Source organism: Eschrichtius robustus, chromosome X (assembly GCF_028021215.1).
Source record: "Eschrichtius robustus isolate mEscRob2 chromosome X, mEscRob2.pri, whole genome shotgun sequence".
Lineage (NCBI taxonomy): Eukaryota > Metazoa > Chordata > Mammalia > Artiodactyla > Eschrichtiidae > Eschrichtius > Eschrichtius robustus.
In genome coordinates, this window is record NC_090845.1 from 36,687,552 (window position 1) to 36,705,021 (window position 17,470).

A 17,470-nucleotide genomic window follows, 5' to 3' on the forward strand; every position below is an offset into this window, starting at 1 on the left:
TCTTATAAATACATGTTGTACATTTATTTATTTTTGTAAGGAAAAGTCATAGAGGAGGAATTGCCGGGTCAAAAAAAAAAAAAACCAAAATTCAAGAACTTCAATCCCTCTCAAATTCCTCCCAACATGTTCAGAAAGTCCCCAGTGGGAAGGGAGGTAGCACTTGTATTTACAAGTCTGGTCTTCCTAGCTATCACTTAGACCTGCCACTATAGTCTCACAAGTGTAGTCCTGTTACAGAGTGGCATTGGCCTTTTCCTTCTTTTTAATTTGTGCTGTCTGGGGAAGTTGTCTGAGACGCTTATGTTTCCACTCCGTGTTCTCAGACATACAGCTGTCATTCTGTTGAAATGAGAACAGTACCCTTTGTCCCTGCAATTTTTTGTTAAGCAGGCTATATTGGCTGTAAAACTTTATGCTCCCAATATCTCTATGAAATTTTTTTTTCTAATCTAGCTTTTTTTTTTAAAACATCTGCTTTCCCCCAAGGCTCAGGGATAAATCCCTAATGAGGAAACACGAGGGCCTGCATCATTCATTCCAGGTATAATATATATCGAGCTGTCCTCAGAACAACCCTAATTCTCTGATACTTATACCAAGGCTCCTTAGACCAAATCTGCAAACCTTAGTTCTCTCGTTTCTTTGGTTGAGTGCTTTCCTGAGTGGCTTTTGCAAACATACCTTTAGTGGGCCCAGGCTCAGTCCTGTAGACATTTCTGAATCCCAGGGTAAAAGTCACCTGCAGTGTTCAGGTAGGGATCCCTGGAAACACACAGATATATTAATAAATACAGAAATTTAGATGAATGGACATATGCTCAAAGTTCACTTAAGCAAATTCTCAAAACAGTTCAAGGTTTTCCCCCCTTAAGCCCTAAAAACTTTAATATTTTAATCTTTTGTGTAGAGGGCTTCCTTTATAAAATATCCTCTTTTATTATAAATGTTATATATGATCATTTAGAAATTTGGGAAAATAGAGTAAATATAAAAAATGGGAAATAAAATCACCTATAATCCCACCTCCACCCCTGAGCTACCAGTGTGAACATTTTATACACATTTTCTTCCAATTTCTTTTCTATATGTTCTTACATAGTTCAGGTCATAGTGCATATAAAATTTTCTATTGTTTTATTTTTCCTTAATGTTATAACAAAAATGTCCTTTTGTGACTAAAAAAGCCCTTCATATACATACCTGCTAATAACAGTAAACTAGTCCCTTGTTTAGATGTACCATATACTGAGATTATGCATTTAAAAAGCTGTCCTCCAAGTTTACTCAGACTAGAAGTAAGTCATATTCAATTCCTCCTTTTCCTTCATTACCCAAATCCACTTAGCCCTGAGGGCTGTCTATTCTATTTCTGAACAATTTCTTTTATCTGTCCCAGGGATTTCAATCCCAGCTAGAGCATATAGGGAGCTTTTAAAAATACTGACTGCTGGGGCCCCATCAGAGACCAAGTTAACCGGAATCTCTGGGGGATGGAGCCCAGGCATCCACAAGTGTAAATGCTCCCCAGTAGATTTTAATGCAGCCAGAGTTGAGATGCACTGCCTCGGCCCCTCCTCCAGCCCCACTTCCACTTCCCAAGGCCCAGCCCTCATCAACTCCCAATTAGGTTATTGCAGTTACCTCCTAACTCTTTTCCTGTTTCTGGTCTCTCTCTTCTGCAACCTCTAATCCTGCATACTGCCTCCCAAATTACTTTGGTAAAAACATGGGTCAGATCACGTCACTCCCCTACTAAACAAGAGAGTCAAACTTGGCCTGAGTAAGGCCCTCCTCCAACCGACATTTCTGCATCCTTTCCTACTCTGGGTCTTCTAGTGCACCTCACCACTCATCTGAGTTAGCTTTCTGCTTTTGTTCATGCTGTTCCGTAGCCCATAATGATCTCCTTCTCCATTGCTCAAAGACCACCATTATCTTATACATATTTCCAAGTCCATTTCAAATACCACATCCTTCTTCAATCAGGCAACAATCATCTATTGAATGACTACTATGTACCATCCATCTGTTCAACATTTTTTGAGTTGCTGTTGTATCTAGGTACTGGGGATACAACAGTGAACAAGACAGACAAAACTACCTGCCTGTGTGGAGAGGAGGACAACAAAACAAGCACACAAATAAGAAAATGTTAGATAAGTGTGATGCAGAGAATTAGAATACGTAGTGACTAGGTGGCTATTTTCGACTGGGTGGCTATTTTCATCTGAAATGGCCTTTCCGAGGAGGTGACATCTATACTGAGATCTAAATGACAGGAAGTGAGGGACTAGCCATTCAGAGTTTAAGGGGCAAAGCATTCTAAAGATAGGACCAGCTAGTGTGAAGGCTTTCAGGCAAAATGAAGTCTGATTGAAGAGCTGAAAGAAGGCCAGAGCAGCTGAAGCACAGGGGGAGTCACGGGAGAGGAAGTTGGAGTCAGCTCATGTATGCTTTCTAAGTCAGGGAAAAGAGTCGAAATTTGATTCTTTGGGCAATGATGGGAAGCCACTGGAGGGGTTTAAGTGAGAGGGTGACATGATATGGTTTGTGGTTGAACAAGATCACTCTGGTTGCTGTGGGAACAACAGATTGAGGGGTGACAGTAGGAGCAGGGACCACGTAGGTGCTTTGGTGGCAGTCTGGTTCTCCTCGAAGTACTTGCTCCATTTAAGACAAATAAAAATCAAAAGCGCCTCTTGTTTTTAAGCAAAATATTAAAATTCTTATCGTCATCTAACAGGACCTGGATGGGCTGACCTCTCTCTGGCCTCCTGTACACCATCTTTGCTCCTGCTATTGAGCCTTGCTGACCTTTTGTCAGCTCCTCAAATATATCATTCCTTCAGGCCACAGGGCCTTTGGACTTGCTGTGGTTATATGTTATTTGTGTATGTGATAAAATATACATAACATAAAATTTACTATTTTAACCATTTAAAAGTGTACAATTCAGAGGCATTAAGTGCATTCACAATGTTGTACAACCATCATCACTCTTAGCTGCAGAACTTTTTCATCACCTCAACAGGAAACACTGGACCTATTAAGCAGTCACTTCCCATTCCCTCCTCCCCCAGCCCCAGGTGACCATTAATCTGCTTTCTGTCTCTATGGATTTGCCTGTTCTGGATAGTTCACAAAAATGGAATAATACAATATGTGGTATTTGTATGGCTTCTTTCACTCAGTATAAAGTTTCCAAGATCCATCCATATGGCTTCCCCATTGGCACAGTGGTTAAGAATCCGCCTGCCAATGCAGGGGACACGGGTTCGAGCCCTGGTCTGGGAAGATCCCACATGCCACGGAGCAACTAAGCCTGTGTGCCACAACTACTGAGCCTGCGCTCCAGAGCCCGGGAGCCGCAACTCCTGAAGCCTGGGCACCTAGAGCACATGCTCTGCAACAAGAGAAGCCACTGCAATGAGAAGCCCGCGCACCACAACAAAGAGTAGCCCCCACTCACCGCAACTGGAGAAAGCCCGGGGGCAGCAATAAAGACCCAACGCAGCCAAAAATAAATTAAAAAAAAGAAAAAAAAGATTCATCCATATATTAGCATGTGTTAGTACTTCATTCCTTTTTATAACTGAATAATATTCCATTGTATGAATTTACCATAGTTTATCCATTCCTTAGTTGATAGACATTTGTTTAAGTTGTTTCCACCCTTCAGCTGTTGTGATTAGTGCTACTGTGAACACTCATGTACACGTTTTTGTTAGAACCCCTGCTTTCAATTTTGGAGGCGGGGGTATACACCTAACAGTGCTAGGTGATATGGTAGCTGTGGTCATATTTTGAGGAACTGGAGATCAGTGAATCTTAGACATGTATATTTCCTGTGGCTGCTGTAACAAAATACCCCCAAATGGGTGGCTTAAAATAACTTAAAAAATTTATTTTCTCACAGTTCTGAAGGCCAGAAGTCTGAAATCAAATTGTCAGTAGGGCCATGCTTCCTCTGAGACTAGGTAGAATTCTTGCTTGCCTCTTCCTAGCTTCTAGTGGTGACAGTCAATCCTTGGCGCTTTTGGCTTGCAGCTGCATCATTTCAATCAGTCACACGGCATTTACCCTGTTTGTGTCTTCACATGGCCCTCTTCCTGGGTCTTTTCTTCTTTTAAGGATACCAGTTATATTGGATTAAGGGCTTACCCTGCTCCAGGATGACCTCCTCTTAACTTAAATAATTACATCTGCAACAACACTATTTCCAAATAAGGTCACATCCTGAGGCAATGGGGTTAGGACTTCAACATCTCATTTTGGAGGACACAATTCAATCCATGACAAACTGACAGACATTACTGTGCATCTGAATCCCCTGGGGATCTTGTTAACACGGGCTTGCGGTGAGGCCTGAGGTTCTGCATTTTCAGTAAACTCTCCCAGCTGATACCAGTGCTGCTAGTTCACTGATAGGGTGGCTGACTGGTTTAGGTTTTAGCAATAAAAATCCAGAGTTAAAGGAAACCCCTCAGTCCTGGGAAAACTGGCATGGTTTGTCACCCTATTATATCACAGACCACAATTTGAATAGCAAGGATCCAGCTATGAACTATGGTAATTTACCCATTAATTACATTGCTGACGATTCATATCTACCTTTACATTTAAATAACTTATTTTTGCTAGAACAGTCCAAGTTTTCAAGAATCTGGACCCCAAAAAGCTCCAAACTGTGAAATGGTGAGTTAGTTAAGCTGATGGACGCCGTCTGTGAATATCATATATTAACTCATGAAATTATCTATGACGCTCAGCAGTGTCCCTGTTGGGTTGAAAATGGAGATTTCTGACCCCTTTACAGAGTAATTATGCATGGGCAAGAACTTTTTTTTGGCTAAGAGTACTCACTGGGCTTGAAATCTTCAGTATCCTTTTTTTTGCTGCTGTCCAGGGACTGTAAAAAGGAAGGAGAAAGCTCCTTTCTGAAGCTGGGTTTGAGCTCACTGCAGTAGGGACAGCGTCCGTCCACTCTTGATTCCTATTAGGACCACCTGAAGAACTTTAAAAACTGCTGAGCCCTCACTCCGGACCAAATGACTCAGGCTACCTGGGATTGGGCACAGGCAGTCATAGCTTTGTTCTTGTTGTTGTTGGTTTAAGTTCTCCAGGTGATGCAAATGAGCAACCAGAGTAGAGAATCATTGTGCAAGGTCTTCCTTTATAAGAGAAACCTTGCCAATCTGTTCCCTAATCTTTTTTTCACCTGCACCCATATTCTTCTCTACTCCTCTCTATGCCCACATACCTCTTTGTTATGGTTGATCATTACCTTAAGCAAGTTCTCCTCTTCCTCATATTTGTGTCCTGTTTATACAATGACCTCCCTGACCTGGGACCATGTACAACCCATTGGCGGTAATAATTACTCCTGCAACTGACCTTGGCAGGCTTTCCTCAAGCTTTATTGACTGTTTTTCACTCTTTCACAAAAGGTATCCTTAACATCATCCACAACTGAGTTAGCCTGTGATAGTGTTGCTGTTTTGACTGCAGACTCTCTCAGGAATCAAGTGAAATCTCCCACAGAATCTGTACTGTGTGTTCCTCTACAAACCATCCACAGGAAATCTGGGTGGAGTGTACATTACTTTTTTATTGGGATATAATTCACGTGCCATAAAATTCACCCTTTTAAAGTGTCCAATTCAGTGGTTTTTAGTATATTCACAAAATTGTGCAACCGTCACCAGAGTCTAATTCTAGAACACTTTTGTCACTCCCCAAAGAAACCCCCTACTCACTAACAGTCACTCCTCATTCCTGCCGCCCCCTGCAACCACTAATCTATTTCTGTCTCTATGGATCTGTCTATTCTGGACGTTGCCTATAAATGGACCATTCAACATGTGGTCTTTTGTGTCTGGCTTCTTTCACTTAGCATATTTTCAAGGTTCATATATGTTAAAGCATGTACCAGTACTTCATTCCTTTTTGTGGCCAAATAATTTTCCATTGTATGGATGTACTACATTATGTTCATCCATTCATAATTGATGGTCATTGGGGTTGTTTCTACTTTCTGGCTATGGTAAATGGTGCTATGAACATTCATAGACAGACTTTTGTGTGGACAAGTTGTCATTGCTTTTGGGTCTATACCTAGGAGTGGAATCGCTGGGTCATATGGTAACTTTATGTTTAGCTTTTTGAGCAACTTCTGAATTGTTTTTGAACTGTGTTTTTTGACCTTGAAACAGTTCTCTTTTAGTGTGAGGTGGTCTGTACTTGTTAGGGTGGGAAAAATGAGTCTCAGGGACTTTAAACATTTTTTTTCTGTTATCTGTTATACATTTTATGTGCAGGAAGAATGGTACCTTCATATGGAAACTTCTTGTCATTCGGCTTCATCATTTCAAAATGTGAGGAAATCTAAAACATGGAGCTTCCGCGGTGGCAAGGATTGGGGGTGTCTGTCTGAGTTCCCGGGTTCCTGACCATTCCTCCAGCTGTATCTCCGGCCACCTGTCACAGTCTGTTACTGGCACAGACAAGGCCTGCTTGTTCCAAGGACATGACTACTGGGCCACTTCCGTCTGAGAAGGCCTAGTGGGGCGTCCAAATGCAGAAACCTGATTGCTTTCCGGGGACAGCAATAAACCAGGTGCAGACAACCCTGCAAATGTAAAGCCCCACTGTGTACAAAGCAGAAACTCACGTGCCACGGCGGCCACGAAAAGGCCCTGACCTTCGACCCGGCCTCCATCCAGGTTCTCCTACTCCCTCCTGGCTGCCCTGCCCCGCTCCTCGGCTCGGGGTCTGAGCCTGCGCTGGCTCGCGGAGGCGGGCGGCCTTCTCCGCATGCGCAGTCTCTGCCGGCCTGTTCCTTCAGCGGGGGCTCTGCCGAGTGCGCGCTCACGCACACGCAACGTCTCGTCTGCGCGCTCACGGGGCCTCTCGCGGCACGCGCCTCCGCCCCACCCGGCCCCGCCCCGCCTCCTCCCCCCTCCCGCGCGCCGGCCCGCCGCACGCCGCCGCCGCTGCCGCCGCCGCCGCCGCCGCCGCCGCCGCCGCCGCCGCCGCCGCCGCAGCTCTGTAGTATGGCATCGAGGAGAATGGAGACCAAACCTGTGATAACCTGTCTCAAAACCCTCCTCATCATCTACTCCTTCGTCTTCTGGGTGAGTGGCCACGCCTGACCGGCGGCTGGGCCGCCGTCCATCTGTCAGTGTAGTGATGCTCCGGGAAGGGAAGGGGGAGGATAAAACCCAAAGCAAAAATCAAATCTCGGTCCCCTCCTTCAGGAGACAGGCGCAGGGCTGGGGCTGCAGGATGGCGGGGTGCAGGCTTGGGGCTGCTCAGACCCTGGACCCCGCCCGGTGCAGGGTGTAAGGGGCTGCGTGGTGGCGGTGACTGCAGGTTGCCGACCTTTCCAAAATATTTTAATGCATTGACTTATTTTTTTAACTCCCGGGTTAGGGTCAGCCTCTGGGGAAAGTTGCGGGTTTATTCGTCTGTTTTCCACTCTGGACACCCCTCCCCACCCTCCCTTAGCAGCCCGTTCGCGGTGTCTCTTGGAGCTAACCTGTGGCCGGCTGGGAGCAGGCGCGAGAGCGCAGGGTTTAATCCCAGATTCCCAGTTATTCCCGACCCCGCGGGGCTGCGAGAGGCAGGCGCTGGGAGCCCTGAGCTGCCTGGCTGGGCAAGGGCGACCAAAGGCCTCCAAACGCAGTGATGGGGGGCGGGCGCCGTTGCCGCGCGGAGACGCACAGAGGGGAGAGGGTCTTACGTAACCCAGGGGCATCTTTGCGCTTTCTCGGCGACCCAGGAGATGGGTCTTAGGACCCTTTTCCCACGCCCTTGCACCCTTACACTTATCTTTCTGTCATTGCGTAAACCCAATCCGCAGAGCCCTGGGGAAGGACCCCAGCCACTTGGTGACAGCAATAGCGCCTCAACTCTGCTCCCCATCTAACTGGTGCTGCTACCGGTCCTTGAAGCTCAATGCAGAAGGATGACGTCAGCCCCTCAGCCGAAGCCTTGGGGGGCTGCGTGGTGCACTTCGCGGAGCTATGCGCGCTTTTGCGCGCGGGAGGAGGAGGAGCGGGGCGGGCGGTGGGGTGCGGGGGGTGCTCCAGGCTTGTGCCTTACCTCATCCTGTTTGGCAATTCGTGGAATCAGTGCAGGGCTGACACTGCAGTGATTCATTTGAAGTAGGTGGTACCTAAAGATCATTCCCCATTATTTCTCTTTCCACGTCGACGACTCCCTTCTTCCCAAGTTCTCCTTTCCTACACCAAGCCACAGCCACACTGAAGGAGAATGAATGTCTGTCACCCCCCCCCCCACACACACACACACACAAATAATCTGGGTCATTTCAGCTTTCAAGGCAGTCATTTTGAAACCTGAGGCTCTGCAGAAAAAGCCAATCCGGCCTTTGGTTGTTTTTCTTTGCCAATTAGCCCTAATTGGCCCTAATTTTGGTTTGAAACTGGGGCACAGTGCTTTATGAGGTACCCAGACTCGGCTTGATGGTGAAACAGGCTGTTTGTAATGACCAGGGCAGGAACTGAGATTTATTTAGGATTAAAAAAAAAAATCCCTAATGCGCCCCCCGCCCCCGCGGACATTCCTTGTCACTGGCATTGGTGATTCTTCAGGTCGGGAAATTGTGGACTCTGGAGACCAGGCATACCAAGAACTCTGCAGTGAGATAAGATAGAATAACAGGTATATCACACAAGACAACCACAGAAATGGACTTTATTTGGACTGAAAACAGCACAGGTTGAAAAATTTCAGCAGTGGAATTGTGAGCTCTGCACAGATCCTATATTATGTTCTTCTTGGAAAAAGCAATAACGCATGCTGGTTGCTGAAACTTCCCAGTAGCCATTCCTCGGAACTGGCTTAGCTATTTTTGTTTGTTTGTTTCATTAAATCTCTTCGTGTTTGGCCCTTTAGTATTTACTTGACTTCCTATTTGTTACTGGAGTAAATCATATGGGTGATTATTTTTAGCTTCCTGAAAAATCTTTCAGCATCACTGCAGGCTGGTAAAGAAGGGAGTCTTCTAGACGAAGCCTTTTCATATGAGCTCTTTAACTCTTCTTGGCTTACCTTCCCCCCACCTCATGAATCTAATTACTTAATGCACCCTGATACATCTTAAGCACAGAATTTTATGTCCTCTGAAGTTCCTTGATGCCTGCATTTTAATTTTTTCCTACTTCCAAGATTTCCATAGTCTTAAAGTGTTTACCTAAAGCATTTTCAGTAGTTTAAATAGCCTTCAATAATCATTTCATACTTCACAACCAAAGAATGAGATCTCTCCAGATGCAAGGGTATTTTAAGCAAGACATTTTCATTAATAAACCATGGTCCAAATGCTGTGTTCTCCATTGTACCTTAAATGCTGTTTTTCTTTTTAAACAGCTTTATTGAGAAGTAATTCACATAACATATAATTCACCCTTTTTAAAGTGTACAATTCAGTGGGTTTAGTATATTCACAGATTTGTGCAACCATCACCCCAAATTTAGAACATTTTTATTACCTGAAAAAGAAACCCCATACCCTTTAGCTGTCATTCCCCTTGTCCTCCCAATATGCCCCACCACCCCAAGCAATCACTAATCTTTCTTCTTTTAAAAAAATTAATTAATTTATTTATTTATTTTTGGCTGAGTTGGGTCTTTGTTGCTGCATGTGGGCTTTCTCCAGTTGCGGTGAGCGGGGGCTACTCTTCGTTGCGGTGCGCGGGCTTCTCATTGTGGTGGCTTCTCTTGTTGCGGAGCACCGGCTCTAGGCGTGCGGGCTTAAGTAGTTGTGGCTCGCGGGCTCTAGAGCGCAGGCTCAGTAGTTGTGGCGCACGGGCTTGGTTGCTCCGTGGCATATGGGATCTTCCCGGACCAGGGCTCGAACCTGTGTCCCATACATTGGCAGGCGGATTCTTAACCACTGCGCCACCAGGGAAGCCCTAATCTACTTTCTGTATCTATAGATTTCCCTTTTTTGGACATTTCATCTAAATGAAATCATATAGTATGTGGTCTTTTGTGAATGGCTACTTTTGCTTAGCATAATGTTCTCAAAATTCATCCATGTTTATTCCTTTTTATGGCCAAATAATACTCCACTGTATGCCTATATTACATTTTGTTCATTCATTTGTCCAGTGCTAGACATTTGGGTTGTTTCTGTCTTTTGGCTATTATGAGTAACAGTGCTACAAACATTTATGTACAAGTTTTTGTGTGAACATGTCTTCATTCCTCTTGAGTATACACCTAGGCGTGGAATTGCTGGGTCATATGGTAACTCTGTGATGAATCATTTGAAGAACTGCCAGACTGTTTTCCAAAGTGACTGTACCATTTTACATTCCTGCCAGCAGTGTATGAGTATGTTGATTTCTCCATATCCTTGCCAACATTTGTTATTATCTGACTTTTAAAATTCTAGCCATCCTAATGGGTATCTCATTGTGGTTTGGATTTGAATTTCCTTGATGAGTAATGATGTCGAGCATCTTTGTATGTGCTTATTGGTCATTTGTATATCTTCCTTGAAGAAATGTCTCTTCATATCCTTTGCCCAATTTTTATTTTGGTTTTTTTTTAAATTATTGAGTTGTATATGTCCTTTATGTATTCTTGACTCAAGTCTCTTATCAGGTATATCATTTGCAGATATTTTCTCCTATTCTGTGTGTTGTTTATTCACTTTCTTGGTGGTGTCCTTTGAAATACAAACGTTTTTTATTTTGATAAAGTCCAATCTACCTATTTTTCTTTTGTTGCTTGTGCTTTTGGTGTCATATTTAAGAATCTTTCGTCAAATGCAAAACTATGAAGAAAACACTGTCTATAAGAGTGACAACAATTCAGTAAATGCAGCTGATAAATTTATCTTTCTCTGGCACCTCGAACTGTCTGGCCCATAGTAGGTACTCAAATATTTGTCAAAACTTCTGGAGTTATGTTAGGTAATTAACAAAGAGGATGATCTTGGTGTTCTTTTAAGTGGAAGATGGAGGAAAGATTAGGCAGAATTTTTTTCCTTCCTGTTCTCGGTGAATCATTTTAATGGGACTGCTTCTCTTCCCTTACCTCAGTTTAGATTTAGGGCTAGAAGACATTTGAGCTTAAAATGGTGGTAGACCAGTAGCATCAAGAGATTGATGTACCTGCAGTTATGAAAGAGAGATCTTTGTTTTATCTGGCCTCCTCTTCTATCTATAATCACTCTCCCTCTCTGAGATGTTCCTCTAAAGCAGTGGTTCTCAACAGGGGACAGTTTTGCCTCCCCCCACCAATAGTTGGCAATGTCTGGAGACATTTTTTAGTTACTGCTGAGAGTGGGGTGCTATTGGCATCTAGCTGGTAGAGGCCACAGGTGCGGCTAAGCATACTACAAGGTACGGGACAGCCCCTCACAAGAAAGAGTTTTATGGCTCAAAATGTCAACAGTGCCTACAACCTCTGCACTAGTGAACTTTACATAGTATACTAGTAAGTCTACGTAGAAAAAGAGAGTCTTGTGCAAAACTCCCAATATATACTGTTGTTTGGAACCACCATACCCGAGCATTCTCAACACAATCGCAAGTAAGAAGAAAAACATTCTCCATGGCGTACCATAATTCTTTACTTGAAGACAAAGGTAGGTAGTTCTTTATATAATAGTGTTGAAATGGATGGGACGATCTGTCCTCCGGTTAGATAGCGTCACCTGAATGTTAGGTAAATGGCTCCTTTATTCTCTTTGATTTGTATGTTTCATTTTCAGGTTTATAGAAGAGGAGGAAAAAAACACACCTAGGAGTAAGTTATCCTGTGCTTTAAGACTAGCAAACAGTGCCTGGCACATAACAGGTTTACTCCGGAAGTATTTACTTAATGAATGAATGAATAAATGAAATTTTATTGACTACTCTTGGGCTCATGTATTTATTTCAACTCATCTCAATTGGGAGGCTTTTTAAAATGATATTTCCGGTCTACCTGTGGTAGTTTCAATGTGTTTCTGACAGTGATGTGTGGAAAGGTGGAGTAGAGGACTGTATAAGACTTACTTATCCTAATGATAGTTCAATTATTATATTTTTATGATCAGCTAGTTTGCCGGACATTTTAGTTACCTAAAATTTTAATTGGAATTGAATTTGCTATGTTTGAATTAAAAAGATATCTATCTTACCCTAATACAAAAATATCTCTCCATGACAAATACAGTTTTTTCAACAACAAACAGGAAAACTATCAATATGATGCTTACAAGGTAAATTCCATTTTAAAAAAAATTTTTGTTGGAGTATAGTTGATTTACAATGTTGTGTTAGTTTCAGGTGTACAGCAAAGTGAATCAGTTATACGTATACATATATTCACTCTTTTTTAGATTTTATTCCCATATAGGCCATTATAGAGTATTGAGTAGAGTTCCCTGTGCTATACAGTAGATAAGGTAAATTCTGTTTTGATTTAGAAATTTTTTAATGTATTTTAAACACTCATCTGTGTTCTGAGCTTAGATTTAAATCCACTACAGCTACATCCACTAAATAATACTGTGAAGAGAAATATCCTTGCTTCATTCCAGTGTATATTGGATTTGGTTTCTTTGATTATCCAGGGAGGCAGTTAGCTTTATCAATAGTGCTATCAAATTCTCTTATAGTGAAATATTAGTGATTTTTTTAAAATTTGGGAAGCATCACTAATCTTTTTTGGGGGAAGATTGAAAGAAATAATAGTCAAAATGTTTCTTCTCTTTTGTCATCCAGAAAGTTTAGGTACTTGGGTTAAATACAGGGGAAAAAGTCTTAAAGAACAACCCCTAATGTTTTACACTGTTTGAATTTGGGCACATACTAAAGTTTATACTTATTCCTTTGCATATCAGTGAAATTCAACAAACATTCATTGAATGTCTTATATGCCAGGTATTTCAGTAGAATGTTTACCAACTTTTACTAGCTGCTGCTTTTAGCATGTTACCTTCATTTCTAAGTAATGTAGTTAATCTACTACTACTGGACTTTTCAGTGTTAGATGTTATATATTGTCTTCCTACTATGGAAGATCAAGATCTAGCTCTCCTACCACCTTCTCCCTCGCTCCCATCTTTCCTAAATTGGGTAGACCCTAATATATCTTTTATCAGTTTATCATTATCATATATCATCTTGGTTAGAGCAGTAGTCAGTGATCACATTAATGCAATTAGGTAAGCCTATTCACAGCTGAACCATGTAGTGTGTCTATTATGATTGCTTGCACATCTTTTTGTTTTCCCTTCAGTTAAAAATTGCCTTGTTTTATCCTTCGCTTGTTAATTTTCTTCATTCATCACTAAATTATCCCCGTATTCTCCCCAAGAACTGCATATCTTCACTTAGTGTATTGAAACACTTTGTGTATCCTATCAGTTTCCTATTCTTAGAGACATTTGTCCCAGAGCATTCTGACCTTCAATCTGGGCTAGTGTTCTCCGGGCCTTTGAAACAGCTGACATCATTATAATCTCCCTTTACCATCATCCTGGGGAATCCTGTCTCCTTTTATGTTGTATCCTTGGTTTTCTAGATGTCCAGTCTTCCTCTTTCTTGGTCGTTCATCCATTTTGGTGGAGCAAATCTTCTAGTAACTTTCTGGAGAAGAGTGCATGGGAGGTTAATTTTTTGAGACCTTGCAGGTGTGCAGATCTTACTGTGCTCTTGCATTTAATTTGATAGTTTGGCTGAGTATAGAATTCTAGTTTGTAAATCATTTACCCTCAGAACTTTGCTGCCACTTCCTCTTTTCCCCAGGTCTCTTGCTCTTGTTACTGTTGAGAAATCAAATGTTATTTTGATTCTTCTTAAATTCTGCTGTTCTTTGAAAGCTTCTGGAATCTCTGTCTTGTTCCTAGTGCTCTGAAATTTCACAATACTACCCCTTGGCGTATGTTTATTTTTATCTCTTTCCTCTGCACCCTTTCAATCTGCAAACTCATGTCCTTCCGTTTGGGGAAATTTTCTTGAATTGTTTTTTTGTTTTGTTTTATTTTAAATTTCCCTTCATTTTCTCTGTTCTCTCTGTTTCGATGCTGGACCTCTTAGATCCTCTGTCTCCCCTTCTGTTTTCTAATTCTCTTTGTCTTTTTGTTCTACTTTCTGGGAGATCTCTCCCAGCTTACCTTGCCTGTTATTGCATTTTTAATTTGTTTTATATGTTGATATCTAGGAGCTCTCTGTTGAGGCCTAAGCGTTTCTTTTTCTAGCATCCTGCTGTTTCATAAATGTAATATTTAAAAATCCTTCTGACAATATTAATGATTTTTTTTAAAGTTTGCTTCTTTTTGCTGTTTCCTCCAAGCTTCTCTGTTATCTGGCATACTACAGACTTACCTCAAATTTCTGGTACCCATTTGCTCTTTGTTGTTTAAGAGTGGAGCACTAAAAACGCTGATTGGAAGCTCTTACTGGGAGTTGTTGATTATGAGTTGGGTGATTTGGCTGGGCAGTTGAGTTTTGGAACCAAGGTCAATATCTTTAGGTCTTTTCCTTTGGTCTAATCAGATTTCCTATAGAAGAATCTTCCAATCTTCTCTCTGGATGAAGAAGGTTAGGGATATGGATGTCCCCACATGCAGTATAAATGCACCTTTGTTTAAGCTCCTGTTTCAAGTGTAGAATCCAATGTTCACCATGCTTTGGTTCCCCAGTTCACTTCACTCTCCCTGGAAAATAAATCTCTGAACCCATGCTGGAATGGGGGAGAAGGCAGAGACTGGAAGTTGGAGGAGATCTAAGTGCTCTTCAAAAAGCTTTTCCCAGATTCTCCTTATTTTAGCCCCCTTTCATCCCTACTTCCAAGAGTGCATGGAGCTGCCTTCTGGGGGTGCTTGTGTGCAAATATTTTATTCTTGACTTTTCTCACAGCTGCCATAGGATTTGGCTTTTTCTGAGCTCCCAAAATGTCATTGCAGTTGTCTCCTCTTCCATTCTCATTGTTATTGTGGGTTAAAAAAATCCTTTTAGTGTCATTTCAGTGGAGTTTTGGGAGATAGCCAAGGTAAATGGATGTGTTCAATCCATCATCTCTAACTGGAAGTCCTTTATATCTGTATCTCTACATTGCATGGTACTAATTAAATACGTAGTTGATTGTGAGTGATTGAATAGAGTGTCTGAGATGGCAACAGTTGGGCTATTCTAATAGATACTGGTATCTACTTTTCAGTTTTTAAAAAGCTTTTGGATGTCAAGGGGAATGTTCTAGGTTGGAACAGGCTTATGAAAGCACATCCTCTTTAAGGTCATCTGGTCATCAGGGACTGGAGTTGGACAAATGGGAATGAAGCTCTGAAGGTTGCTGCTATTTTCTCTGCTCATCGAATTTCTTCCCACCAGGTGGAGGCCCATGTGTCTTCTGACCTAATTCAGATCTTGGCGGATTAATTTAATGTGGAAGAAGCAGAGTTCAAAGTATGGTGGGGAGTGGGGTGCTTGATGTTAGACGAGTCATCGCTCTGCTATTTTTCTGTTACTACAATGATAACCCTTTGTGTTTATTACAAGACTTGTACATTGTAATTTGAAAAGTTTTTTTTCCCTTATTTAAGCAACTTCATCCATGCAACATGCAGTTAGGATATGGGTACTACCTTTTACAGCATTTGCAGAACATTAAGTCTTTTCCACTTAGTAGTTGCTTAGAAACTAGCTGACTTTTTATCCAGATAGATTGAAATACTTTTCTCAATTTTAATTATAGCTAAAGTTCTTGATTTGACCCTACCGTGAAAAGTATTGAAATACTTTTCTCAATTTTAATTATAGCTAAAGTTCTTGATTTGACCCTATCGTGAACTACATTACTTATGATTCGTTGACTGTTCAGCATTATGTCCTGTTTTAAGTAAGCACTTCAGAAGGTGCTTTGAATTGAAAGTCATCTGTGACTGTGTTTCTCTGTTTAAACATGTTAAACCTTTGACATAGGTGACTAATGCACCACTAAACCAATTTGAAGTGCACTTTAGAAATATATTCTTATGTCTTTTTCTCCTTTGGACCCATTACAGCAGCTTCCAGTTTGGGTTATCTCTTCATGACAGGCAGATCGTTGGATTACTGCTCTTAAATTTCCTTTTTTGGCTGTTATCCCACTTGCCTTGACTGAATGCTTTTCATTCTTGGCTGAACATTTTTGTCCCCTTTTATATAGAGCCCCAATATTCGTCAAGAAGAGGACATAGAGGGGGAAAGATAGGAGAGGGCTTTTCTTGTTTTCCCTTTGGTTATTTGATCACTTGAACATGTAAGCATGTGAAATAGTTCGGTGATAGAATTAAGGATCACAATTCTACTGTGGAAGATTTTCTTTGTGCTTTCTGTAAGGTATGACAGGCTTTTTCATCATCTGTTTTAGGAGAAATTGCAGTTGCCTTGTACTGAAAGATGGGCTGGGTCAGGTGCAGGTACTAGGTGAGCAATCTAGATCTGTGGTTCTCAACCCTGTTTACTCATCAGGGTTGCCTAAGGAGCCCTAAAATACTGTAAGCTTAGACCTCACCCTAAGAGATTCTGATTCAATTGGCCTGGAGGAGGATGCCAGCTTTCATAATTTTAAAATGATCTTCCAGGTGATTCAGCTGTGCAAGTAGGACTGGGAACCATTGATTCAGAGAGAACTCTGTATAATAGCAGGCCTGGTTCATCTTGAGTCTCTTGGATCTGGAGATAGCTAGGGCATATCTAGCTGTTGAATATCTAGCATGGGCCTGATTTGGTCTGCTTTGCCCAGAAGTCTTAGGCTAGGTCTCCAGTCTCTCTTAGTAAACCAAAATGGCCTTGTCACTCTTAGGAGACCTTGCTAGTCATTCCTAACTAGAGGAGTGCTCATCAGAATCACTAAGGGGCTTTTAAAATCACAGCTGAAAAAAAATAAAATCAAATCAAATCACAGCTGTTTGGTCCTATCTGATGAATTTTCCATTTTAATTGATTTGGAGAGGGGCCTAGGTATGTATTTTTTTTTTTAAGGAAAATGCATTTTAAATTTATTTATTTATTTATTTTTGGCTGTGTTGGGTCTTCGTTTCTGTGCGAGGGCTTTCTCTAGTTGCGGTGAGCGGGGGCCACTCTTCATCGCGTGTGCGGGCCTCTCACTGTCGTGGCCTCTCTTGTTGCTGAGCACAAGCTCCAGATGCGCAGGCTCAGTAGTTGTGGCTCACGGGCCTAGTTGCTCCGCGGCATGTGGGATCTTCCCAGACCAGGGCTCGAACCCGTGTCCCCTGCATTGGCAGGCAGATTCTCAACCACTGCGCCACCAGGGAAGCCCCTAGGTATGTATTTTTAAAAAAACCATTCCCAAGGTGATTCTGATTCCTGGGATGTTACTCTGGTCTGTGATGCAGTTTGTCATAAATGAATTCGTACCGTATGAATGCTTTCCTGTGATGATCTGTAGTACCATAAAGCTAGTTTGAGGAGAAGCAAGATGTAGCCAATCTAGTATT

The 17,470-nt window shown here is 42.1% G+C and overlaps 1 protein-coding gene and 1 long non-coding RNA gene across 3 annotated transcripts in view; one reads left to right on the forward strand and one right to left on the reverse strand.

Annotated features, from left to right (window-relative positions):
• The window catches only part of LOC137756512 (uncharacterized), a 173,739-nt gene extending 166,854 nt beyond the window's left edge, over positions 1 to 6,885 (reverse strand). For both annotated transcript variants that reach the window (XR_011072232.1, XR_011072231.1), the window contains exons 1-2: positions 6,674 to 6,885; positions 685 to 765 (exon numbers count right to left, since the gene is read on the reverse strand). This is a non-coding gene — a long non-coding RNA (uncharacterized lncRNA). The remainder of the gene's footprint in view (positions 1 to 684; positions 766 to 6,673) is intronic.
• Positions 6,886 to 7,005: 120 nt separating this feature from the next.
• Positions 7,006 to 17,470, forward strand: part of TSPAN7 (tetraspanin 7) — a 140,868-nt gene continuing 130,403 nt past the window's right edge. Inside the window, exon 1 of the mRNA XM_068533819.1 lies at positions 7,006 to 7,136. Within this exon, the coding sequence (XP_068389920.1) occupies positions 7,056 to 7,136 (81 nt within the window). The 5' untranslated portion in view covers positions 7,006 to 7,055. The remainder of the gene's footprint in view (positions 7,137 to 17,470) is intronic.